The sequence below is a fragment of the Pimephales promelas genome, chromosome 5, assembly GCF_988280905.1.
Source record: "Pimephales promelas chromosome 5, fPimPro1.hap1.1, whole genome shotgun sequence".
In the NCBI taxonomy this organism is placed as follows: Eukaryota; Metazoa; Chordata; class Actinopteri; order Cypriniformes; family Leuciscidae; genus Pimephales; species Pimephales promelas.
The window spans coordinates 44,053,284-44,079,132 of NC_142773.1; the positions used below are offsets into that span (position 1 = coordinate 44,053,284).

Here is a 25,849-nt window from a genome sequence, read left to right on the forward strand (position 1 = left end):
AAACGATCGTCGTGAGGGTGTCGTTTAAATACATTATTATTTTGTTGGAAATGCACATTAATGTTCGATTCGATATCGGGCTTCAACAACAGCACAAAATGTTTGCATTGCCCTAAAATTATTTGCGAGTGGCTTCCTTTACACTATTGGAGATGCGGAGAACTTGATAAGCTTTCTGTCGTGCCATTCACAAAGTAACTTAGTGCTCTTAGTTTTTTTTTTTTTTTTTTTTTTTTTTGCCAACTTAGGGTATATTATAATTTTTAATGAAGATAATGCAATCATGATGACCATGCCGATTATGACTTACAGTCCCTCAGGCTTAACTTACGTGATTGGTGCCATACACTGTAGACTACACACATGTTCCCATCAGCCTCAATGAAGGGATTTTGTGAGCAGAAAGGGGGCTTATACAGTGCAGCCAAATTACTATTACAATTTTTAATATTCCAGATTTGGAATATTATATCACTTTTTTAAAAGGCATTTGACTGAGTAAAATCTTTTAGATGGTGTGTGACCATGTTCTATATCACAAATCAGTGTGAAAGCAAAATGGCCAGGATCTGTGCATGACTCAAGAATTTTAAGAGATTCACATTTATGAACATTATTTGAACATGGTAAGGAAAATTATAAATATCAAACTCACGGTATTACATACACTTATGCTGAGAACTGCATTTTTCCATTAAACAGGTGATTACAACAGGATCATGCATGGAGACAGGTGTTTTATGACCCCATTCCCTGACCCAAACCCCAGACCAGTTACAATGCAGCTCTAGGACAAGGGCACACAATGACATGAGCTTTGGCCAACTAAAGGGAAGATTTCAATGTCTAAAAACCCTTCACAACAGGCCAATTCACATTCAACCCAAGGGTCAGCTCTTCTGCCAGGGTCAGGAGCATCATTATTATTTTTCCTGTTTGCTTTTATAAACAGACAATCATTTATTTAACAGTGCCTTTTTAAAAGAGACTAGTAGGCCTATAAGGCCTAAAATTACCATTAAGTAGAATATTTTTGTACTTCATTTTCACCATGTCCATTGTTATAGTGTGGTGACTCGACATTACAATGAACAAAGTAATTATGAAATTATGAAAATAAAAATAAAATAATAATAAGTTATTAAAACATCTAACATGGCCACCACAAACGCATTTAATTTGTCTTCTAGTTTTGCCAGCACTCTCTCCTGGCTTTTGCACACTTTGAGGTGTTCCCTGGCGTTTTAATTAAAGACTGAAATTCGGCATAACCTTGCATTAAAAGCGCTTGCTCTGCTTGGGAGAAAAACTGGGCGTGTTCTTTGGCCATGCTGAACAGCCAATAGCAGCGCTTCTGATCACTGGTTCTGCTATCGATACATGTCCCCTTTTAAACCAACGCGAGAACGCGCAGTTATCTCAGATAACTCAATCCAGCGATACTAATCATAAACAACAGGTGTGTTCGAAGAACCCAATTAGCCGGATCATGATTAGCACGATGATATCATCTTAGATGTCTCATTTGATCTCGGATGTTCTAAGCAACGTACGAAGAACGAGCCCCAGGTTAGTGTGGGTTCAGTGTGGGTTTAGTGTGGGGTTAGTGTGGGGTTAGTGTGGGGTTAGTGTGGGTTTAGCATCAGGTTAGTGTGGGTTCAGTGTGGGTTCAGTGTGGGTTTAGTGTGGGTTTAGTGTGGGGTTAGTGTCGAATCAGTGTGGGGTTAGTGTTGGGGTTAGTATGGGGTTAGTGTCAGGTTAGTGTCGGGTTAGTGTGGGTTTAGTGCCGGGTTAGTGTGGGGTTAGTGTGGGGTTAGTGTGGGGTTAGTGTGGGGTTAGTGTGGGGTTAGTGTGGGGTTAGTGTGGGGTTAGTGTCGGGTTAGTGTGGGGTTAGTGTGGGGTTAGTGTCGGGTTAGTGTGGGGTTAGTGTGGGTTTAGTGTGGGGTTAGTGTGGGGTTAGTGTCGGGTTAGTGTGGGGTTAGTGTGGGGTTAGTGTCAGGTTAGTGTGGGGTTAGTGTGGGTTTAGTGTCGGGTTAGTGTGGGCTTAGTGTCGGATTAGTGTGGGGTTAGTGTCAGGTTAGTGTGGGGTTAGTGTCGGGTTAGTGTGGGGTTAGTGTGGGGTTAGTGTCAGGTTAGTGTGGGGTTAGTGTGGGTTTAGTGTGGGGTTAGTGTGGGGTTAGTGTCGGGTTAGTGTGGGGTTAGTGTGGGGTTAGTGTCAGGTTAGTGTGGGGTTAGTGTCAGGTTAGTGTGGGGTTAGTGTGGGTTTAGTGTCGGGTTAGTGTCGGATTAGTGTGGGTTTAGTGTGGGGTTAGTGTGGGGTTAGTTAGGGTTAGTGTGGGGTTAGTGTCGAATTAGTGTGGGGTTAGTGTCGAATTAGTGTGGGGTTAGTGTCGAATTAGTGTGGGGTTAGTGTCGGGTTGGTGTGGGGTTAGTGTCGGGTTAGTGTGGGGTTAGTGTCAGGTTAGTGTCGGGTTAGTGTCGAATTAGTGTGGGGTTAGTGTGGGTTGGTGTGGGGTTAGTGTGGGGTTAGTGTCAGGTTAGTGTCGGGTTAGTGTCGAATTAGTGTGGGGTTAGTGTGGGGTTAGTGTCAGGTTAGTGTGGGGTTAGTGTGGGTTTAGTGTCGGGTTAGTGTCAGGTTAGTGTCGGGTTAGTGTCGTTTTAGTGTGGGGTTAGTGTGGGGTTAGTGTGGGGTTAGTTAGGGTTAGTGTGGGGTTAGTGTCGAATTAGTGTGGGGTTAGTGTCGAATTAGTGTGGGGTTAGTGTCGGGTTGGTGTGGGGTTAGTGTCGGGTTAGTGTGGGGTTAGTGTCGGGTTGGTGTGGGGTTAGTGTCGGGTTAGTGTGGGGTTAGTGTCAGGTTAGTGTCGGGTTAGTGTCGAATTAGTGTGGGGTTAGTGTGGGTTGGTGTGGGGTTAGTGTGGGGTTAGTGTCAGGTTAGTGTCGGGTTAGTGTCGAATTAGTGTGGGGTTAGTGTGGGGTTAGTGTCAGGTTAGTGTCGGGTTATTGTCGAATTAGTGTGGGGTTAGTGTGGGGTTAGTGTCGGGTTGGTGTGGGGTTAGTGTGGGGTTAGTGTCGAATTAGTGTGGGGTTAGCGTCGGGTTAGTGTGGGTTTAGTGTCGGGTTAGTGTCGGGTTAGTGTCGGGTTAGTGTCGGGTTAGTGTGGGGTTAGCGTCGGGTTAGTGTGGGGTTAGCGTCGGGTTAGTGTCGGGTTAGCGTAGGGTTAGTGTGGGGTCAGCGTCGGGTAAGTGTCAGGTTAGCATAGGGTTAGTGTAGGGGAAAGAATAAACAGTTTGTACAGTATAAAAGCCATTACATCTATGGAGAGTTCCCACAAAGATAGCCAACCAGACGTGCGTGTGTGTGTGTGAGAGAGAGAGTGGCATGTGTGTGTTCAGAACAGTCTAAAGGTTGTCTCTAGTTTGTTTGTAAATGTTTTGGAACAGCAGATAAAAATAAAAACTTCTATAACCGTCAGAATGGGACAAATTCTCTGGATTCACAACCACGGTTCCCGTGGCAACGAGCCAGGTGCATTGTGGGACCTATAGAGGCTGACGTCTGCAAACACAACTGGGCTGAATTATTGAAGTCTTTGTCCTGAACTGAAGTGTTTGACTGCTGTCTCAGATCACAGCGCAGTGATACACACAAACACTGACATGTTCAAAAGCTGCATGAGTCTCTTACTGTGATCCTGAAAACAAACGATCCACTCCCTGCATTATTAGAACCAGACGACACGTTTTCATGTGCTCTGACACATGATACATGAGCAAATAGAGAGACTTCAGATGTGGTCACTATTGTGTTTCAGACACACACACACACACACACACACACAAACTACTGGGACCTGCTGAGTGAGCATGAGACCTCAGGATAAAACTCTTTTGTGAAAAGAATTTAGTTTTATTTTATTTACGTTGCCATCTTTGTTACTTTAGTTGATGTTACTTTAGTCACTGTCACTATGGTTACAGCTGATCGATCGTACGAGACGCTATTGTGTCAACAGGATATTTCAACACCCAAATTCTCAAATTATTCTCAAAATAATATATCTATTGAGAATGACATTCTCCAAGGACTTTTCAGCTAGAAAACAAGGAAAAATGTTTCCGAAGTTATGTCAATTGAATTTATTAATACATGAGCATAAATGTAAATGTCTATGTATTGGCTAATGGGGTAAGGTAAAGTTCATGTAAAGGCACCGCTGCTCACAGGTCATGCTCAGGGTCAGGGGTCAGGTCACTGGTCAACATGTGTGATTATTACCAATGGCATCGGGTCACTTGGTGAAGTTTTTCGGTTCCTTGTCACTGTTTCCTTTGGCTTGCTCAGTTGGGGATATTCTAATTAATTAACCAATCAGTAAGCCCCTTGATCAGCTCTACCAAACGTGGATGTTTTTCCACTAAGAAACGAATATTGTTATTATGTTTTGATTGATTGAAGCTGCTTTGATGCAATCTATATTGTGAAAGCGCTATATAAATATACTTGACTGGCAGTCAGACTCACAGCTATTCACAAACATGAATCTGGCCTGGCTTATTTATGCAGGTAACCTGCATTAGACATAATAAATAACTGAACTGTAGATTAAATGTAAAAAGAATCAGCTTAACATGTAGCTCTTAAACCATAATACATATTGATATAAAGCATGAGGCGTCATCCTCATACAGATGTTTATTTCTGGTTTGGTGACATTAGAGGCTCGCGCTGCTGCTGATCTGTCAATCACTCCGAGGGGCGCGGGAACGCGCAGACCCGCATCACCTCACTGTATTCCGACGGGAACGCGGCAAATATGACCAAAATATTGTATTTTACAGATTATTGTTCTTTTTCTTGGCTCGTCGTTTTTCAGTCGACGTTCTATTGTATAATGATGTGTAGTGATGATGAGTGATCCACCCCTGCGGTGTGAGATGGTTTAAGCCTCCTTTCATCTGATGACGCGACCGCAGAATCTGATGTTCCTCTGTATCGCAGTGATGATGATGAGACTTACGTCACTCTCTCTCTCTCTCTCTCTCTCTCTCTCTCTCTCTCTCTCTCTCTCTCTCTCTCTCTCTCTCTCTCTCTCTCTCACACACACACACACACACACACACACACACACACACACACACACACACACACACACACACACACCGCTGCCGTGTTCCGGTGATGAAGAGAGAGGGAGACGGAGGCGCGCGTGTTCCGCATCAGACACACACACACACACACACACTCGGAAAATCGACTTCGGCAACGTTAGACTAGTCCTCGTGTGTTTGGCCCGACTCGCCGCAGTTGAACTTTCAGATGCATCTCTGCTCCTCATCGCTAGCGGATTATGATCATTTTTCTCCCGCTTTCATGGACTGCCATCTATGATGACACCCCGAGGACTTCATTACTCCGAGCCGCAGTCTCATATGGTAATTAAGCAACGCTTTTGTTTATACTATAATCTCTGATATTATTGATATTATCTAAAAATATGACAAAAATTATAATACTGTTTGACATATTGTTTGACTGTATAACATTGAATTTGACGACATGAAAACAGTAGGATTGTTTTTTTTTTTGGAAGCTAAATCTTTTTTTTCTTTTTAAACCAAATGTCTGCAGGTGTTTCAGAATCCAGTGAATATCCGACTCCAGTGAATATCCGACTCCAGTGAATATCCGACTCCAGTGAATATCCGACTCCAGTGAATATCCGACTCCAGTGAATATCCGACTCCAGTGAATATCCGACTCCAGTGAATATCCGACTCCAGTGAATATCCGACTCCAGTGAATATCCGACTCCAGTGAATATCCGACTCCAGTGAATATCCTACTCCAGTGAATATCCGACTCCAGTGAATATCCGACTCCAGTGAATATCCGACTCCAGTGAATATCCGACTCCAGTGAATATCCTACTCCAGTGAATATCCGACTCCAGTGAATATCCTACTCCAGTGAATATCCGACTCCAGTGAATATCCTACTCCAGTGAATATCCTACTCCAGTGAATATCCTACTCCAGTGAATATCCGACTCCAGTGAATATCCGACTCCAGTGAATATCCGACTCCAGTGAATATCCTACTCCAGTGAATATCCGACTCCAGTGAATATCCTACTCCAGAGAATATCCGACTCCAGTGAATATCCGACTCCAGTGAATATCCGACTCCAGTGAATATCCTACTCCAGTGAATATCCTACTCCAGTGAATATCTGACTCCAGTGAATATCCCGTCTCCGCTGGGATGAAGGAGGCGTGTCGTGTGTGCGCCAGGGATCTGTGTGGGAACCAGCGGCGATGGCTCTTCCACCCGTCAGCCAAGCTAAAGCTGCAGGTTCTGCTGTCTCAGGCTCTGGGCCGCGAGCTTCAGCGCGACGGGCGCTGCGAGTTCGTCTGCAGCAAGTGCTGCTTCATGCTGGACCGCATGTTCCGCTTCGACACGGTGATCGCACGCGTGCAGGCGCTGTCCCTCGAGCGTCTGCGCAGACTCCTGCTGGAGAAGGAGCGTCTGCGCATCTGCATCACTGCGCTCTATAACAAACACAACCTGCAGGGGGCGCCGGAGGCGAGCGCTGATGACCCGTCCCTTCACCGGTACTGTGCGCTGCTGCAGGAGGACCTCACCTACTCCATGCACGAGTCCTGGGCGGAGGACGAGGAGCAGATGTGGGAGTGTTCTCTCAATCCACCGTGCCGCACGTTAGAGTCATCCTCGCGCAGGTGCCGAGCGCTGCGTGTGTCCGACGCTGACTACGAAGCCGTGTGTAAAGTGCCCCGGAAGCTGTGGAGGAGCGTCTCCTGCGGCCCGTCCACACGCTACTACAGGACCGGCACCGGGAGCGCCTGTGGGGAAGAGCGGACCGGCACCGGGAGCGCCTGTAGGGAAGAGCGGACCGGCACCGGGAGCCGCTCATCAGAAGGTGATCACACACTACGAGAGCAGCTGAGCTGCGGTGGCTCGCTGGAATCCCTGAATGCATCTGAGGAGCATCTCGTGGCATCCGAGGAAACTCCGTCACGGCTGATGCTGGTTCTGCTGCAGGACTGTGTGTACCGGCCCATCCGGGCTCCCCCTGGCTGCAGGCTCCCTGTTCTGGTGCATCCTGGGGTTTTTAATGGAGGAGCTAAACTGGCTCGTCCAGAGCAGGGGAACCTGTTTGATGGAGCGAACCACATGATCCTGGAGCCGGAGCCGGAGAGAGTCCCGCTGGAGCCGGAGAGAGGCCCGCTGGAGCCGGGTGGGGAGGAGCCGGAGCTGCAGGACGAGTACCTGCCCGTCTGTTTCCGGAGGCTCCCACAGGTGAAGCGCTTACTAACAGGACCGAAAGATCCGTGTTGCTTTGGGTCGGCAAACGGATGCATTCAGATGACGCTTCCCACACGGTTTGTGCTGAGCACAACATGTTTCATGCATGTAATGATTTAAAAACACAACTGTCCCATTCGGTTTTTGTCATGTTCATCACTTTGCATATTTTACGTCTGTGAGGTTCATGGCAATATTTGAGATGCACCGAAATGAAAATTCTGGCCCAAAACTGAAAATTCAGGATTAAATACAAATACATTATTTAATCAAACTTGTTTAATAATCAAAACTCAAAACTCAGACTGATCTCATGAAGTAGCGTGTGTATGACACGCCAATTCGTATTTCCATTTTTGGCGTGCTATCAAGACGCATAATCGCCTTTCAGCGTGTTTATGAACGCCGTTGACTTAACGTTATATAAATATATGACTTACCTCAACCCCGTCCCTAAACCTAACCGTCACTGGGATTAATGGCATTTATGACTGGAGATTTGACGTCGTGTACAGACACGCGGAATGACGCGGACGTTAATGGCGTAGACATACACGCATACACGCGGATAGCTCAAAATGCGTAGAGATAACACGCCACCTGACTCGAAAGTGGCGTGTATGTTTACGCAAAAGTCATGATGTCATGTTGCAAACCTAGTTCTACAAATAGGACATAAGGCTGTTTTTCTAGTAACTTTTTTATGTCAAGTATATTTATATAGCGCTTTTCACAATATAGATTGCATCAAAGCAGCTTCACAGTATCAATCGAAACATGATAACAATGTTCGTTTCTTAGTGGAAAAACATCCACGTTTGGTAGAGCTGATCAAGGGGATTACTGATTGGTTAATTCATTTGAATCTCCCCAACTGTCCCCAAGGCAACAACAATATGTCATGATTGTTTCTACTCACAGTGTATTGTTGTTTAAATGTGTAAATGTCACCAACAAACTAAATAACTTGTTTTGATGACAGATCTAGTTAAACATACATTAAGTATGTAAATATATACATTAAATAATGAAGATGTCACAAACAGGTTAAAGCTTTCGTAACTTTCGTAAAAAGTTTGTAACTTTAAGAGAGCAGCCAGAAAAATGGAGCGCAACTGGAAGAAAACTAAACTAGAGGTATTTCGCATTTCATGGAAGGAGAGCTCGAATGCACACAGAAAGGCAGTAAAAACGGCTAGATCTGCTTATTTTTCAACTATATTAGAAGAAAACAAATACAACCCGAGGTATTGCTGGGCGGTTTGACCAAAAATTTACATCACGTTTTTTTTTTTTTTTTTTTTACAAAATTATGCCGGTTTCCGGTTTATGACGTTTTTTTTCATGCATAAGGTGTTCAAAGCGTTTTCTACTGGTTGAGAGAGGAATTACTGCAATAAATGTACTTAGGATGGTCTATTTTATTGTAATTAGTTGATATTGTAGAATAGAACAGCGCCCAGTATAACCTACATTTTTTATTTTTTAACGTTCTAATAACATTCTTGTAATCAAGCAAGAACGTTAATACGATTAAAATTTGGACGTTTTGAATATTCCTAGAACATTCAGAAATCAATTTTTTATAACTTCATGGGAGCGTTATGAAAACGTTCTTATAACCTAAAATTGTTATCTGTGGAAGAGGAGATTTTCGCAATTGCCCTGAACACGTTTTAAGTGCAGGATTCTCTCAGCGAGCCCAGAGAAAATAGACCTATTCTCACAAGAGCAGCGTGTATCTGAGAGCGCGCACGCGAAATATTCCACACACGAGCAGAGATTTGCGATCGCGCATTACTTTAATTTACTTTCACGCTACAATAGTGCGCTCTCGACATAAATAACGCCATAGTTCTGCAGCATCCGCCGTCCCTGTAGCGTAACTCCAGAGCACTGCTGTTTGATTTACCCTCGCCTCACCGTCGCCGCTTAGAAGTGCAACATTGTAAAGGGTCCGTCTGAAACAGTGTCGGCGGCGCATCGTAACATTCGTTCTGAACGTTGTGTAATTAAATGCATCGGTATGGCGGTATATTAAAAATTAACATCATAACAAAAATATACACTGGTTTTTGGTATGAACCGGTATACCGCCCAGCACTAACCCGAGGTATTTATTTGAAACAGTTGCTAAACTAACGAAAAATAAAGCTTTAAACAGTGTCGTGTGAATGAACGACCAGAAGACATTAAAGTTTCAGTGTTCAGTAGAGCTGTGTCGTGTTGATACGAAAGTTAATAACTAATGATCTTTACAGTGGAAGTGAATCAATTAAAACTAACTTTATCTGGACAATAACTTTATTCTAGATCTCCTGTAAATCCTAAACACTCTGTTACTGTAATCTCCTGTTATCACTGTAAAGCGGCTGTGAAACTCTAGATTGTTGAAAGCACTGTATAAATGAAGGAAAATTTACTATTTATGAATATATAATACAGCGCATTAATTTATCCAAACACTCCCTCTAGAGTTATTTTTCTAGTTGAATATTGCGTTTATGGTCACTGAATGAGGTGAATGTTACGTTACATGTCATTATTCTCACATTATTGACGACTTTCGGCTGTTGAAACACTGATTGATGGATTGCACAAGAGTTCAGTAAGCTGTTCTGAATCTTTCAACTTTTCAAAGATCTTTCAAATCTTTCTTTATTAGGGAACGCGGTTGATAGACACGGTTGACGTGTTCCCTAATAAAGACACATTTTAATGTTTGGTTTATTTGTGTCATTGTTTTTGTACGATATGGAGTTCTAGTACAAAGTCGCTATTCGAGGTTGAAACTTTTAAAAAGCACCAAACCAAAAATAAACATCTGCAGTTTGTGTTTGAGGTTATTTACTCAATCGTTTGTCACCTGATCAGCTTATAAATAGGAACTGTTCCTGCTCCAAACCGGCACTGATGAATGAAGCCACTGTGAGCCGTACCGTCATCAGATCAGAGATCGCGTGTGTTCTCTCTCTTTCCTCACATCTCCTCGTTCTCACTGAAGTCTCCGTTAACCCACAGATAGCCTGACATTTACGGTTAAATAGGTTAACATGGAGAGTGTGGCAGAACCACTGGCCTAGATCTCTCGCCCTCGAGCCAAAACACACACTCACACACACACACACACACACACTCACAGAGTGATGTCTGACCTCAATGCATCACAGTTAAAGGACCTCAGATGCGTCAGATGAACACAGTCAAGAATCATGTACTCAAAGATTTTCTAAAACATGGACTGTCAATGCTCTTTTGAATAAATTAAGCAATACTGGTGTGTGTGTGTGTGAACCGGATGATATTAAAAGCAGACCAAGAGTTGACACAAGTACAGCAGGTTCCAGCAGTGTAAACCAGGTCTGATGTTGTGGGTTAGGGTCAGGGTTCTTCAGGTTTCTTCTCTGGTTTCTTCAGACTCTGATGGAGGAGCAGACACAGACGCTTCAGTTCGATCACAGTGCGGGACAGTGTGTCGCTCAACTGCAGAACGCACAGATGCAGGTCGAGGCTCTGCAGACTCAGATCCATCACAGCGAGACCAGTAACAAGGTACAAGAGCTAAACAACCCACAAAAATCATTAAAACATTAATAATAAGTGTTTCTTGATCATCAGATCCTCATATTGGATTGATTTCTGAAGGATCATGTGACACTGAAGACTGGAGTAATGATGCTGATCAGCTTTGATCACAGAAATAAATTACACTTTACTGTATATTCACATAGAGAAATGATGATTTACACTGGAGTATTTGTATTAATTTCTGTGAATCCGTTCAAAACTCTGATTGAGTGATTTGTTCGTTCATGTATATTCAAAAAGTGTAAAAGTGTATCATGTTCACTTTAGAAAGGGTTTTAGTTTTTAGTTTGTTTTGTTGACTGCCGGCTCAGATGTTTGTGTTTGTGACTCAGAAGCTGCAGAAGAAAGTGATTGAGATGGAGTCAGAGCTTCTGTCCATCAGTCAAGCTGCACAGAACCAGCAGAGAACCATCCAGAACCTCACAGACAGCCTGAGAACGAAAGACACAGAGGCGAGTACACGCACACACACACACACTCACAGTCCCCATCCAGACAAGCTCATATTCATGCTCTCTCTCTCAACACAGACAGGTGAGCACACACACACACTGATACAGTGCCTCCGGAAAGTATTCATAGCGATTCACTTTTTCCACATTTTGTTACATTACAGCCTTATTCTAAAATTGATTAAACTCATTATTTTCCTCAAAATTCTACAAACAATACCCAATAATGAAAGAAGTTTCTTTGAAATCTTTGCAAATTTATTAAAAATAAAAATCACATGTACATAAGTATTCACAGCCTTTGCCATGACACCCAAATTTGAGCTCAGGTGTATCCGGTTTCTACCATCATCCTTGAGGTGTTTCTACAACTGGATTGGAGTCCACCTGTGGTAAATTGTGGTAGTTGATTGGACATGATTTGGAAAACGCACACCCATCTATATAAGGTCCCACAGTTAACAGTGCATGTCAGAGCACAAACCAAGCCATGAGGTCCAAGGCATTGTCTGTAGACCGCCCAGATAGGATTGTATTGAGGCACAGATCTGGAAAAGGGTACAGAAACATTTCTGCACCATTGAAGGTCCCAATGAGCACAGTTGCCTCCATCATCTGTAAATGGAAGAAGTGTGGAGCCCCCAGTACTCTTCCTAGAGCTGAGCGATTGGGGGAGAAGGGCCTCAGTCTGGGCGTAGACCGAGAACCTGATGGTCACTCTGGCAGAGCTCTCTCTGTGGAGAGAGGAGAAGCTTCCAGAAGAACAACCATCTCTGCAGCTCTCCACCAATCAGGCCGGAGAACCTTCCAGAAGAACAACCATATCTGGTCTGATAAAACAAAGATTTAACTTTTTTGACCTGAATGGCAAGCGTCATGTATGGAAGAAAGCAGGCACCACTTATCACTTGGACAATACCATCCCTACAGTGGAGCAGCATCAGCTGTGGGGGTGTTTAAGAGCAGCATGAACTGGGAGACTCATTGGGGTCGAGGGAAAGATGAGGAACTGGGAGACTCGTCAGGGTCGAGGGAAAGATGAGGTACTGGGAGACTCGTCAGGGTCGAGGGAAAGATGAGGGACTGGGAGACTCATCAGGGTCGAGGGAAAGATGAGGAACTGGGAGACTCGTCAGGGTCGAGGGAAAGATGAGGAACTGGGAGACTCGTCAGGGTCGAGGGAAAGATGAGGAACTGGGAGACTCGTCAGGGTCGAGGGAAAGATGAGGGACTGGGAGACTCGTCAGGGTCGAGGGAAAGATGAGGGACTGGGAGACTCGTCAGGGTCGAGGGAAAGATGAGGGACTGGGAGACTCGTCAGGGTCGAGGGAAAGATGAGGGACTGGGAGACTCGTCAGGGTCGAGGGAAAGATGAGGGACTGGGAGACTCGTCAGGGTCGAGGGAAAGATGAGGGACTGGGAGACTCGTCAGGGTCGAGGGAAAGATGAGGGACTGGGAGACTCGTCAGGGTCGAGGGAAAGATGAGGGACTGGGAGACTCGTCAGGGTCGAGGGAAAGATGAGGGACTGGGAGACTCGTCAGGGTCGAGGGAAAGATGAGGAACTGGGAGACTCGTCAGGGTCGAGGGAAAGATGAGGGACTGGGAGACTCGTCAGGGTCGAGGGAAAGATGAGGGACTGGGAGACTCGTCAGGGTCGAGGGAAAGATGAGGGACTGGGAGACTCGTCAGGGTCGAGGGAAAGATGAGGGACTGGGAGACTCGTCAGGGTCGAGGGAAAGATGAGGAACTGGGAGACTCGTCAGGGTCGAGGGAAAGATGAGGAACTGGGAGACTCGTCAGGGTCGAGGGAAAGATGAGGAACTGGGAGACTCGTCAGGGTCGAGGGAAAGATGAGGAACTGGGAGACTCGTCAGGGTCGAGGGAAAGATGAGGAACTGGGAGACTCGTCAGGGTCGAGGGAAAGATGAGGAACTGGGAGACTCGTCAGGGTCGAGGGAAAGATGAGGGACTGGGAGACTCGTCAGGGTCGAGGGAAAGATGAGGGACTGGGAGACTCGTCAGGGTCGAGGGAAAGATGAGGAACTGGGAGACTCGTCAGGGTCGAGGGAAAGATGAGGAACTGGGAGACTCGTCAGGGTCGAGGGAAAGATGAGGAACTGGGAGACTCGTCAGGGTCGAGGGAAAGATGAGGAACTGGGAGACTCGTCAGGGTCGAGGGAAAGATGAGGAACTGGGAGACTCGTCAGGGTCGAGGGAAAGATGAGGAACTGGGAGACTCGTCAGGGTCGAGGGAAAGATGAGGAACTGGGAGACTCGTCAGGGTCGAGGGAAAGATGAGGAACTGGGAGACTCGTCAGGGTCGAGGGAAAGATGAGGAACTGGGAGACTCGTCAGGGTCGAGGGAAAGATGAGGGACTGGGAGACTCGTCAGGGTCGAGGGAAAGATGAGGGACTGGGAGACTCGTCAGGGTCGAGGGAAAGATGAGGGACTGGGAGACTCGTCAGGGTCGAGGGAAAGATGAGGGACTGGGAGACTCGTCAGGGTCGAGGGAAAGATGAGGGACTGGGAGACTCGTCAGGGTCGAGGGAAAGATGAGGAACTGAGAGACTCGTCAGGGTCGAGGGAAAGATGAGGAACTGAGAGACTCGTCAGGGTCGAGGGAAAGATGAGGAACTGAGAGACTCGTCAGGGTCGAGGAAAAGATGATGGACTGGGAGACTCGTCAGGGTCGAGGGAAAGATGAGGAACTGAGAGACTCGTCAGGGTCGAGGGAAAGATGAGGAACTGAGAGACTCGTCAGGGTCGAGGAAAAGATGATGGACTGGGAGACTCGTCAGGGTCGAGGGAAAGATGAGGGACTGGGAGACTCGTCAGGGTCGAGGGAAAGATGAGGAACTGGGAGACTCGTCAGGGTCGAGGGAAAGATGAGGAACTGGGAGACTCGTCAGGGTCGAGGGAAAGATGAGGAACTGGGAGACTCGTCAGGGTCGAGGGAAAGATGAGGGACTGGGAGACTCGTCAGGGTCGAGGGAAAGATGAGGGACTGGGAGACTCGTCAGGGTCGAGGGAAAGATGAGGGACTGGGAGACTCGTCAGGGTCGAGGGAAAGATGAGGGACTGGGAGACTCGTCAGGGTCGAGGGAAAGATGAGGGACTGGGAGACTCGTCAGGGTCGAGGGAAAGATGAGGGACTGGGAGACTCGTCAGGGTCGAGGGAAAGATGAGGGACTGGGAGACTCGTCAGGGTCGAGGGAAAGATGAGGAACTGGGAGACTCGTCAGGGTCGAGGGAAAGATGAGGGACTGGGAGACTCGTCAGGGTCGAGGGAAAGATGAGGGACTGGGAGACTCGTCAGGGTCGAGGGAAAGATGAGGGACTGGGAGACTCGTCAGGGTCGAGGGAAAGATGAGGGACTGGGAGACTCGTCAGGGTCGAGGGAAAGATGAGGAACTGGGAGACTCGTCAGGGTCGAGGGAAAGATGAGGAACTGGGAGACTCGTCAGGGTCGAGGGAAAGATGAGGAACTGGGAGACTCGTCAGGGTCGAGGGAAAGATGAGGAACTGGGAGACTCGTCAGGGTCGAGGGAAAGATGAGGAACTGGGAGACTCGTCAGGGTCGAGGGAAAGATGAGGAACTGGGAGACTCGTCAGGGTCGAGGGAAAGATGAGGGACTGGGAGACTCGTCAGGGTCGAGGGAAAGATGAGGGACTGGGAGACTCGTCAGGGTCGAGGGAAAGATGAGGAACTGAGAGACTCGTCAGGGTCGAGGGAAAGATGAGGAACTGAGAGACTCGTCAGGGTCGAGGAAAAGATGATGGACTGGGAGACTCGTCAGGGTCGAGGGAAAGATGAGGAACTGAGAGACTCGTCAGGGTCGAGGGAAAGATGAGGAACTGAGAGACTCGTCAGGGTCGAGGAAAAGATGATGGACTGGGAGACTCGTCAGGGTCGAGGGAAAGATGAGGGACTGGGAGACTCGTCAGGGTCGAGGGAAAGATGAGGAACTGGGAGACTCGTCAGGGTCGAGGGAAAGATGAGGAACTGGGAGACTCGTCAGGGTCGAGGGAAAGATGATGGACTGGGAGACTCGTCAGGGTCGAGGGAAAGATGAGGAACTGAGAGACTCATCAGGGTCGAGGGAAAGATGAGGAACTGGGAGACTCGTCAGGGTCGAGGGAAAGATGAGGAACTGAGAGACTCATCAGGGTCGAGGGAAAGATGAGGAACTGAGAGACTCGTCAGGGTCGAGGGAAAGATGAGGGACTGGGAGACTCGTCAGGGTCGAGGGAAAGATGAGGAACTGGGAGACTCGTCAGGGTCGAGGAAAAGATGATGGACTGGGAGACTCGTCAGGGTCGAGGGAAAGATGAGGAACTGGGAGACTCGTCAGGGTCAAGGGAAAGATGAGGGACTGGGAGACTCGTCAGGGTCGAGGGAAAGATGAGGAACTGGGAGACTCCTCAGGGTCGAGGGAAAGATGAGGAACTGGGAGACTCGTCAGGGTCGAGGGAAAGATGAGGGACTGGGAGACTCATCAGGGTCGAGGGAAAGATGAGGAACTGGGAGACTCGTCAGGGTCGAGGGAAAGATGAGGGACTGGGAGACTCGTCAGGGTCGAGGGAAAGATGAGGGACTGGGAGACTCGTCAGGGTCGAGGGAAAGATGAGGGACTGGGAGACTCGTCAGGGTCGAGGGAAAGATGAGGGACTGGGAGACTCGTCAGGGTCGAGGGAAAGATGAGGGACTGGGAGACTCGTCAGGGTCGAGGGAAAGATGAGGGACTGGGAGACTCGTCAGGGTCGAGGGAAAGATGAGGGACTGGGAGACTCGTCAGGGTCGAGGGAAAGATGAGGGACTGGGAGACTCGTCAGGGTCGAGGGAAAGATGAGGGACTGGGAGACTCGTCAGGGTCGAGGGAAAGATGAGGGACTGGGAGACTCGTCAGGGTCGAGGGAAAGATGAGGAACTGGGAGACTCGTCAGGGTCGAGGGAAAGATGAGGAACTGGGAGACTCGTCAGGGTCGAGGGAAAGATGAGGAACTGGGAGACTCGTCAGGGTCGAGGGAAAGATGAGGAACTGGGAGACTCGTCAGGGTCGAGGGAAAGATGAGGAACTGGGAGACTCGTCAGGGTCGAGGGAAAGATGAGGAACTGTGAGACTCGTCAGGGTCGAGGGAAAGATGAGGAACTGGGAGACTCGTCAGGGTCGAGGGAAAGATGAGGGACTGGGAGACTCGTCAGGGTCGAGGGAAAGATGAGGGACTGGGAGACTCGTCAGGGTCGAGGGAAAGATGAGGGACTGGGAGACTCGTCAGGGTCGAGGGAAAGATGAGGGACTGGGAGACTCGTCAGGGTCGAGGGAAAGATGAGGGACTGGGAGACTCGTCAGGGTCGAGGGAAAGATGAGGGACTGGGAGGGAAAGATGAGGGACTGGGAGACTCGTCAGGGTCGAGGGAAAAATGAGGGACTGGGAGACTCGTCAGGGTCGAGGGAAAGATGAGGGACTGGGAGACTCGTCAGGGTCGAGGGAAAGATGAGGGACTGGGAGACTCGTCAGGGTCGAGGGAAAGATGAGGGACTGGGAGACTCGTCAGGGTCGAGGGAAAGATGAGGGACTGGGAGACTCGTCAGGGTCGAGGGAAAGATGAGGGACTGGGAGACTCGTCAGGGTCGAGGGAAAGATGAGGGACTGGGAGACTCGTCAGGGTCGAGGGAAAGATGAGGGACTGGGAGACTCGTCAGGGTCGAGGGAAAGATGAGGAACTGGGAGACTCGTCAGGGTCGAGGGAAAGATGAGGTACTGGGAGACTCGTCAGGGTCGAGGGAAAGATGAGGGACTGGGGAGACTCGTCAGGGTCGAGGGAAAGATGAGGAACTGGGAGACTCGTCAGGGTCGAGGGAAAGATGAGGAACTGGGAGACTCGTCAGGGTCGAGGGAAAGATGAGGAACTGAGAGACTCGTCAGGGTCGAGGGAAAGATGAGGGACTGGGAGACTCGTCAGGGTCGAGGGAAAGATGAGGGACTGGGAGACTCGTCAGGGTCGAGGGAAAGATGAGGGACTGGGAGACTCGTCAGGGTTGAGGGAAAGATGAGGGACTGGGAGACTCGTCAGGGTCGAGGGAAAGATGAGGGACTGGGAGACTCGTCAGGGTCGAGGGAAAGATGAGGGACTGGGAGACTCGTCAGGGTGGAGGGAAAGATGAGGAACTGGGAGACTCGTCAGGGTCGAGGGAAAGATGAGGAACTGGGAGACTCGTCAGGGTCGAGGGAAAGATGAGGAACTGGGAGACTCGTCAGGGTCGAGGGAAAGATGAGGAACTGGGAGACTCGTCAGGGTCGAGGGAAAGATGAGGGACTGGGAGACTCGTCAGGGTCGAGGGAAAGATGAGGGACTGGGAGACTCGTCAGGGTCGAGGGAAAGATGAGGAACTGGGAGACTCGTCAGGGTCGAGGGAAAGATGAGGAACTGGGAGACTCGTCAGGGTCGAGGGAAAGATGAGGAACTGGGAGACTCGTCAGGGTCGAGGGAAAGATGAGGAACTGGGAGACTCGTCAGGGTCGAGGGAAAGATGAGGAACTGGGAGACTCGTCAGGGTCGAGGGAAAGATGAGGAACTGTGAGACTCGTCAGGGTCGAGGGAAAGATGAGGAACTGGGAGACTCGTCAGGGTCGAGGGAAAGATGAGGGACTGGGAGACTCGTCAGGGTCGAGGGAAAGATGAGGGACTGGGAGACTCGTCAGGGTCGAGGGAAAGATGAGGGACTGGGAGACTCGTCAGGGTCGAGGGAAAGATGAGGGACTGGGAGACTCGTCAGGGTCGAGGGAAAGATGAGGGACTGGGAGACTCGTCAGGGTCGAGGGAAAGATGAGGGACTGGGAGACTCGTCAGGGTCGAGGGAAAGATGAGGGACTGGGAGACTCGTCAGGGTCGAGGGAAAGATGAGGGACTGGGAGACTCGTCAGGGTCGAGGGAAAGATGAGGGACTGGGAGACTCGTCAGGGTCGAGGGAAAGATGAGGGACTGGGAGACTCGTCAGGGTCGAGGGAAAGATGAGGGACTGGGAGACTCGTCAGGGTCGAGGGAAAGATGAGGGACTGGGAGACTCGTCAGGGTCGAGGGAAAGATGAGGGACTGGGAGACTCGTCAGGGTCGAGGGAAAGATGAGGGACTGGGAGACTCGTCAGGGTCGAGGGAAAGATGAGGGACTGGGAGACTCGTCAGGGTCGAGGGAAAGATGAGGGACTGGGAGACTCGTCAGGGTCGAGGGAAAGATGAGGGACTGGGAGACTCGTCAGGGTCGAGGGAAAGATGAGGGACTGGGAGACTCGTCAGGGTCGAGGGAAAGATGAGGGACTGGGAGACTCGTCAGGGTCGAGGGAAAGATGAGGGACTGGGAGACTCGTCAGGGTCGAGGGAAAGATGAGGAACTGGGAGACTCGTCAGGGTCGAGGGAAAGATGAGGAACTGGGAGACTCGTCAGGGTCGAGGGAAAGATGAGGGACTGGGAGACTCGTCAGGGTCGAGGGAAAGATGAGGGACTGGGAGACTCGTCAGGGTCGAGGGAAAGATGAGGGACTGGGAGACTCGTCAGGGTCGAGGGAAAGATGAGGGACTGGGAGACTCGTCAGGGTCGAGGGAAAGATGAGGAACTGGGAGACTCGTCAGGGTCGAGGGAAAGATGAGGAACTGGGAGACTCGTCAGGGTCGAGGGAAAGATGAGGAACTGGGAGACTCGTCAGGGTCGAGGGAAAGATGAGGAACTGGGAGACTCGTCAGGGTCGAGGGAAAGATGAGGAACTGGGAGACTCGTCAGGGTCGAGGGAAAGATGAGGAACTGGGAGACTCGTCAGGGTCGAGGGAAAGATGAGGGACTGGGAGACTCGTCAGGGTCGAGGGAAAGATGAGGGACTGGGAGACTCGTCAGGGTCGAGGGAAAGATGAGGAACTGGGAGACTCGTCAGGGTCGAGGGAAAGATGAGGAACTGGGAGACTCGTCAGGGTCGAGGGAAAGATGAGGAACTGGGAGACTCGTCAGGGTCGAGGGAAAGATGAGGAACTGGGAGACTCGTCAGGGTCGAGGGAAAGATGAGGAACTGGGAGACTCGTCAGGGTCGAGGGAAAGATGAGGAACTGGGAGACTCGTCAGGGTCGAGGGAAAGATGAGGAACTGGGAGACTCGTCAGGGTCGAGGGAAAGATGAGGAACTGGGAGACTCGTCAGGGTCGAGGGAAAGATGAGGAACTGGGAGACTCGTCAGGGTCGAGGGAAAGATGAGGAACTGGGAGACTCGTCAGGGTCGAGGGAAAGATGAGGGACTGGGAGACTCGTCAGGGTCGAGGGAAAGATGAGGGACTGGGAGACTCGTCAGGGTCGAGGGAAAGATGAGGGACTGGGAGACTCGTCAGGGTCGAGGGAAAGATGAGGGACTGGGAGACTCGTCAGGGTCGAGGGAAAGATGAGGAACTGAGAGACTCGTCAGGGTCGAGGGAAAGATGAGGAACTGAGAGACTCGTCATGGTCGAGGAAAAGATGATGGACTGGGAGACTCGTCAGGGTCGAGGGAAAGATGAGGGACTGGGAGACTCGTCAGGGTCGAGGGAAAGATGAGGAACTGGGAGACTCGTCAGGGTCGAGGGAAAGATGAGGAACTGGGAGACTCGTCAGGGTCGAGGGAAAGATGATGGACTGGGAGACTCGTCAGGGTCGAGGGAAAGATGAGGAACTGAGAGACTCATCAGGGTCGAGGGAAAGATGAGGAACTGGGAGACTCGTCAGGGTCGAGGGAAAGATGAGGAACTGAGAGACTCATCAGGGTCGAGGGAAAGATGAGGAACTGAGAGACTCGTCAGGGTCGAGGGAAAGATGAGGGACTGGGAGACTCGTCAGGGTCGAGGGAAAGATGAGGAACTGGGAGACTCGTCAGGGTCGAGGAAAAGATGATGGACTGGGAGACTCGTCAGGGTCGAGGGAAAGATGAGGAACTGGGAGACTCGTCAGGGTCAAGGGAAAGATGAGGGACTGGGAGACTCGTCAGGGTCGAGGGAAAGATGAGGAACTGGGAGACTCCTCAGGGTCGAGGGAAAGATGAGGAACCGGGAGACTCGTCAGGGTCGAGGGAAAGATGAGGGACTGGGAGAGGGAAAGACAGACAGGACAGACCAGCTTACTTTTGATGTAAAACAAAGTCTCAACTTTCAAATTTGGTAATTTTTTAAAGAAATTTAAACAATAAAAAATAACGTTTTGTGGGTCTTTAATATGTGACAGATCGCTAGAGCCTCAGTTAAAGCTGCTTGTGAACCGATCGTCTCGTCCTTCTTGTTCATTTATAGCATCAAATAAACATGAATGAACATCAGAAGGAATGTTGTTTTAACCGTGGTAAGACTTCAGTACGTGCTGTTTTTCAAGTTCAAATCCATTTTGGAATAAGGCTGTAACATGGAAAAAGTGAAGCGCTGTGAATACTTTCCCGAATGGACTGTAAGTACAAGTACATACACACACAAACACACACACACACACACACACACACACAGCTTTCTCAGTATTTGAAGCGTGTGCAGGGGGATGAGGCAGCAGGGGCCTGTTTCAGAAAGGAGGTTAAGTGAAAACTCTGAGTATGTTAACCCTGAAATGAGGGAAACTCTGGGTTTTCCGTTTCAAAAAGGGGGGTATATCAAACCCGAGAAAGCAGAGTAAGTCAAGCCCGTTTCTGAAAGAGAGGTAACTTATACTCAGAGTCAGTTACCATGGTAACTTACTCTGTGAACCTAACCTGGTCGGGAGCAGGTTTTCTTCAGTAAACCCAGAGTTTCTTGTGGTCTCCTCCCCTTTTTTAAAGAGGAAGTGCTGTTTAAACACCAACAATAATACTGAAATGTTGTATTTACACATTCTTTAAGGAATATATATTGTTTGTCCATGGTTTAATTGACTAAATCTGTTTTGCAGCACCATTTTTGATAATATATTACTTTTTAAATCATTAAAAATTGGAATAAAAACATTTAATAGAACAATTATTTTTCAAACATAATTTATTTATTTTCAATTCATAATTTATCATTAATATAATAAGTTGTTAATGATAAAAATAAGATGTTAATCTTATTCATAATCAATTATTGAAGTTAGTTCATTAGATATGTTTTATTGAACAAATGTTTAATTTATTTAACTGTCATTTTAACTGATGATAATAATAACCGTAATTTAATATAATTAATAATACCATAAACCGTGATGTTTTCTGAGACGTTTGTCATACTGTGAAACTCTCATACATTACAACCCTACATGGGGAGTCCCCAACTCCCCAACCAACTCATTTCAACTGTTCTGAAACCGAAAACTCAGGGTTTCCCATCTCAGGGTAAGTCAACTCTGAGTTCAAGCTTTAACTCAGAGTTGGTTGAACCTCCTTATTGAAACGGGCCCCAGGACTCTTCTTCTCTGGTGTTTCTGTCCTCAGTCTCTAGATGATCTAGATCACACACACATACATACTCACACACACACACTCAAGCCGTTTCTCTCCTCAGGCTCTAGATGGCACTGTGGACTCGAGCTCTCTGTTCTCCTGTCAACTGGAGGCCCATCACACACACACACACACGCTGACCCAGAGACGCCTGGAGGATCTGAAGCGCTCGCGAGACCGACTGCAGGACGAGCTGCGGGACGCAGAGGAGCACAGAGAGATCACTCACACACACAACAAGGTACACACACACACACACACACACACAACACACAACCAGGTGTGTCATTTACCAGCTGTGTCTAACGGTACCGGCCGCTCAGAGACGTGTGACGCTGCTCTCAGAAACATGAAGTCTTTTTCATCTGTGTATCCGCTCCTGTAGGGGTTAGGGGAACACACACACACACACACACTCTTGTTTACTGATTGGCTAGAGAAGTTGAGATGATAGTTCCAGGACTGAGGGCCGTCGACTCCAGTCATGTAGAAGATCACCTGCTATCTGGGTTTATTGTAACGCTGTCAGTGTGTGTGTGTGTTTTTCTGTGCAGGATCTGTGTGAGACACTGGAGCGGCTGCGGTCTGAGCTGCGGGTGAAAGTGTGTGAGCTGAGAGACCGTGAGGCTGAAACACACTCCGACATCAGTGACAGAGATGAGACCATCACACAACTACAGAAGAGCTTATGCCGCAAACACACACTGCTGCAGGTCACACACACACACACACACACACACACACAATCACACACTGCTGCAGGTCTCACACACACACACACTCACTGCTGCACATTTACTGTGTTTGTTTCAGGAGTATTCAGAGCTGCTGAACTCCAGCGGAGCCTCAGAGAGAGACACACTTCTGCACACACTCAGGAGTCGCATCCGAGACCGAGACGCCGCTCTGGAGGTTTGTGTGCAGTGGTCGTAGATCTCATGTGTAGCTCTGCCCACACCCTGATCTTATCGGGCCCAAATCTGAATTAAAGTGCTTCTATCCATTATAAAAGTGAACCTATCATCATTAAAGTGCATCTATCCATCATTCAAGTTCATATATCCATCATAAAAGTGCATCAATCCATCATAAAAGTGCTTCTATCCACCATTAAAGTGCATCTATCCATGAGAAAAGTGCATATATCATCATAAAAGTGCATCTGTCATCATAAAAGTGCATCTATCCATTATAAAAGTGCATCAATCCATCATAAAAGTGCATCAATCCATCATAAAAGTGCATCTATCATCATAAAAGTGCATCTATCCATCGTAAAAGTGCATCTATCCATCATAAAAGTGCATCTGTCCATCATAAAAGTGCATCTGTCCATCATAAAAGTGCATCTATCCATCGTAAAAGTGCATCTATCCATCATAAAAGTGCATCTGTCCATCATAAAAGTGCATCTATCCATCATAAAAGTGCATCAATCCATCATAAAAGTGCATCAATCCATCATAAAAGTGCATCTGTCCATCATAAAAGTGCATCTATCCATCGTAAAAGTGCATCGATCCATCGTAAAAGTGCATCTATCCATCATAAAAGTGCATCCGTCCATCATAAAAGTGCATCAGTCCATCATAAAGTGCATCTATCCATCATAAAAGTGCATCAATCCATCATAAAAGTGCATCTGTCCATCATAAAAGTGCATCTATCCATCGTAAAAGTGCATCTGTCCATCATAAAAGTGCATCTATCCATCATAAAAGTGCATCAATCCATCATAAAAGTGCATATATCCATCATAAAAGTGCATCAATCCATCATAAAAGTGCATCTGTCCATCATAAAAGTGCATCTGTCCATCATAAAGGTAAACTTTAATGATGGTTAGATGCACTTTAATGATGAATGTAGGCACTTTTATGGATTTCAAATTAGAAATCATTCACACTCATTCTTATTCACGAAAAGTGAAACACTCATTCACTTCTATTATAAAGCTTGGAAGAGCCAGGACATTTTTTAATATTACTCTGATTGTATTTGTCTGAAAGAAGAACGTCATATACACCTAGGATGACTTAAGGGTTGAGTCAATCATGGGCTTAATTTTCATTTTTTGGTGAACTATCCCTTTGAGTGATGCACCATTCTGATATTCTGCATATGTATCTGTAACATTTGTGTGTGTGTTTCAGCGCTCGATCGATGAGAAGTTCCTCTGTCTGGAGGAGAAGGATGCTGAAGTGCATCGACTGCAGCTGATGCTGCGTGAGAAAGACCGAGACCTGGAGAGACTGCGCTGCGTCCTCAACAACACCAACGACACCGTCACGGTGTGTGTCTTATTCTGCTGTCACGCACACACTGCTGAGCTGTGATGAATTCTCTGAATGTGTGTGTGTGTGTGTGCGCAGGGTCTTGATGCTCTGGTGCGCAGTAAGGAGCTGGAATTAGAGAGAACACTGGAAACGTGCCGAAAGCTGGAGTGGATGAAACAGCAGAGTGATGAGAAACACACAATTGCTGTTCGAGAGAGAGACGGCGTCATCCAGCGGCTGCAAACTGCTCTACACACACACAGCAAAGAGGCCGAGGTAAACGCACTCACTAAGCTTGAGTCAGATACAAACACGTGATTAACACTACATTTACACACATCATTACCGTGGTACATTTACACACAACACTTCATGACCGCGGTACATTTACACACAACACATCATTACCGTGGTACATTTACACACAACACATCATTACCGCGGTACATTTACACACAACACATTATTACCACGGTACATTTACACACAACACATCATGACCGAGGTACATTTACACACAACACATTATTACCGCGGTACATTTACACACAACACATCATGACCGAGGTACATTTACACACAACACATCATTACCGCGGTACATTTACACACAACACATTATTACCACGGTACATTTACACACAACACATCATTACCGCGGTACATTTACACACAACACATTATTACCACGGTACATTTACACACAACACATCATTACCGCGGTACATTTACACACAACACATCATGACCGAGGTACATTTACACACAACACATCATTACCGCGGTACATTTACACACAACACATTATTACCACGGTACATTTACACACAACACATTATTACCACGGTACATTTACACACAACACATCATTACCGCGGTACATTTACACACAACACATCATTACCGCGGTACATTTACACACAACACATCATTACCACGGTACATTTACACACAACACATCATTACCGCGGTACATTTACACACAACACATCATTACCGCGGTACATTTACACACAACACATTATTACCACGGTACATTTACACACAACACATCATTACCGCGGTACATTTACACACAACACATCATTACCGCGGTACATTTACACACAACACATCATGACCGCGGTACATTTACACACAACACATCATGACCGAGGTACATTTACACACAACACATCATTACCGCGGTACATTTACACACAACACATCATTACCGCGGTACATTTACACACAACACATTATTACCACGGTACATTTACACACAACACATCATTACCGCGGTACATTTACACACAACACATCATGACCGCGGTACATTTACACACAACACATCATGACCGAGGTACATTTACACACAACACATCATTACCGCGGTACATTTACACACAACACATTATTACCACGGTACATTTACACACAACACATCATGACCGAGGTACATTTACACACAACACATTATTACTGCGGTACATTTACACACAACACATCATGACCGAGGTACATTTACACACAACACATCATTACCGCGGTACATTTACACACAACACATTATTACCACGGTACATTTACACACAACACATCATTACCGCGGTACATTTACACAACACATTATTACCACGGTACATTTACACACAACACATCATTACCGCGGTACATTTACACACAACACATCATTACCGCGGTACATTTACACACAACACATCATGACCGCGGTACATTTACACACAACACATCATGACCGAGGTACATTTACACACAA

General features: G+C 47.5%; 1 protein-coding gene across 12 annotated transcripts in view; it reads left to right on the forward strand.

Moving 5' to 3' along the window:
* Positions 1-25,849, forward strand: part of LOC120491190 (myomegalin) — a 67,193-nt gene that overhangs the window by 14,287 nt on the left and 27,057 nt on the right. For 4 of the 12 annotated variants that reach the window (XM_089131665.1, XM_089131668.1, XM_089131666.1 and 1 more), the window contains 7 exons: positions 10,741-10,875; positions 11,244-11,363; positions 21,876-22,055; positions 22,369-22,527; positions 22,628-22,726; positions 23,968-24,105; positions 24,187-24,366. In XM_089131665.1, coding sequence (XP_088987791.1) covers positions 10,741-10,875; positions 11,244-11,363; positions 21,876-22,055; positions 22,369-22,527; positions 22,628-22,726; positions 23,968-24,105; positions 24,187-24,366 — 1,011 coding nt within the window. Of the gene's footprint in view, positions 1-6,084; positions 7,318-10,740; positions 10,876-11,243; positions 11,364-21,875; positions 22,056-22,368; positions 22,528-22,627; positions 22,727-23,967; positions 24,106-24,186; positions 24,367-25,849 lie in introns of those variants that run through there. The other 8 variants (XM_089131657.1, XM_089131660.1, XM_089131658.1 and 5 more) reach the window with 3 other exon arrangements.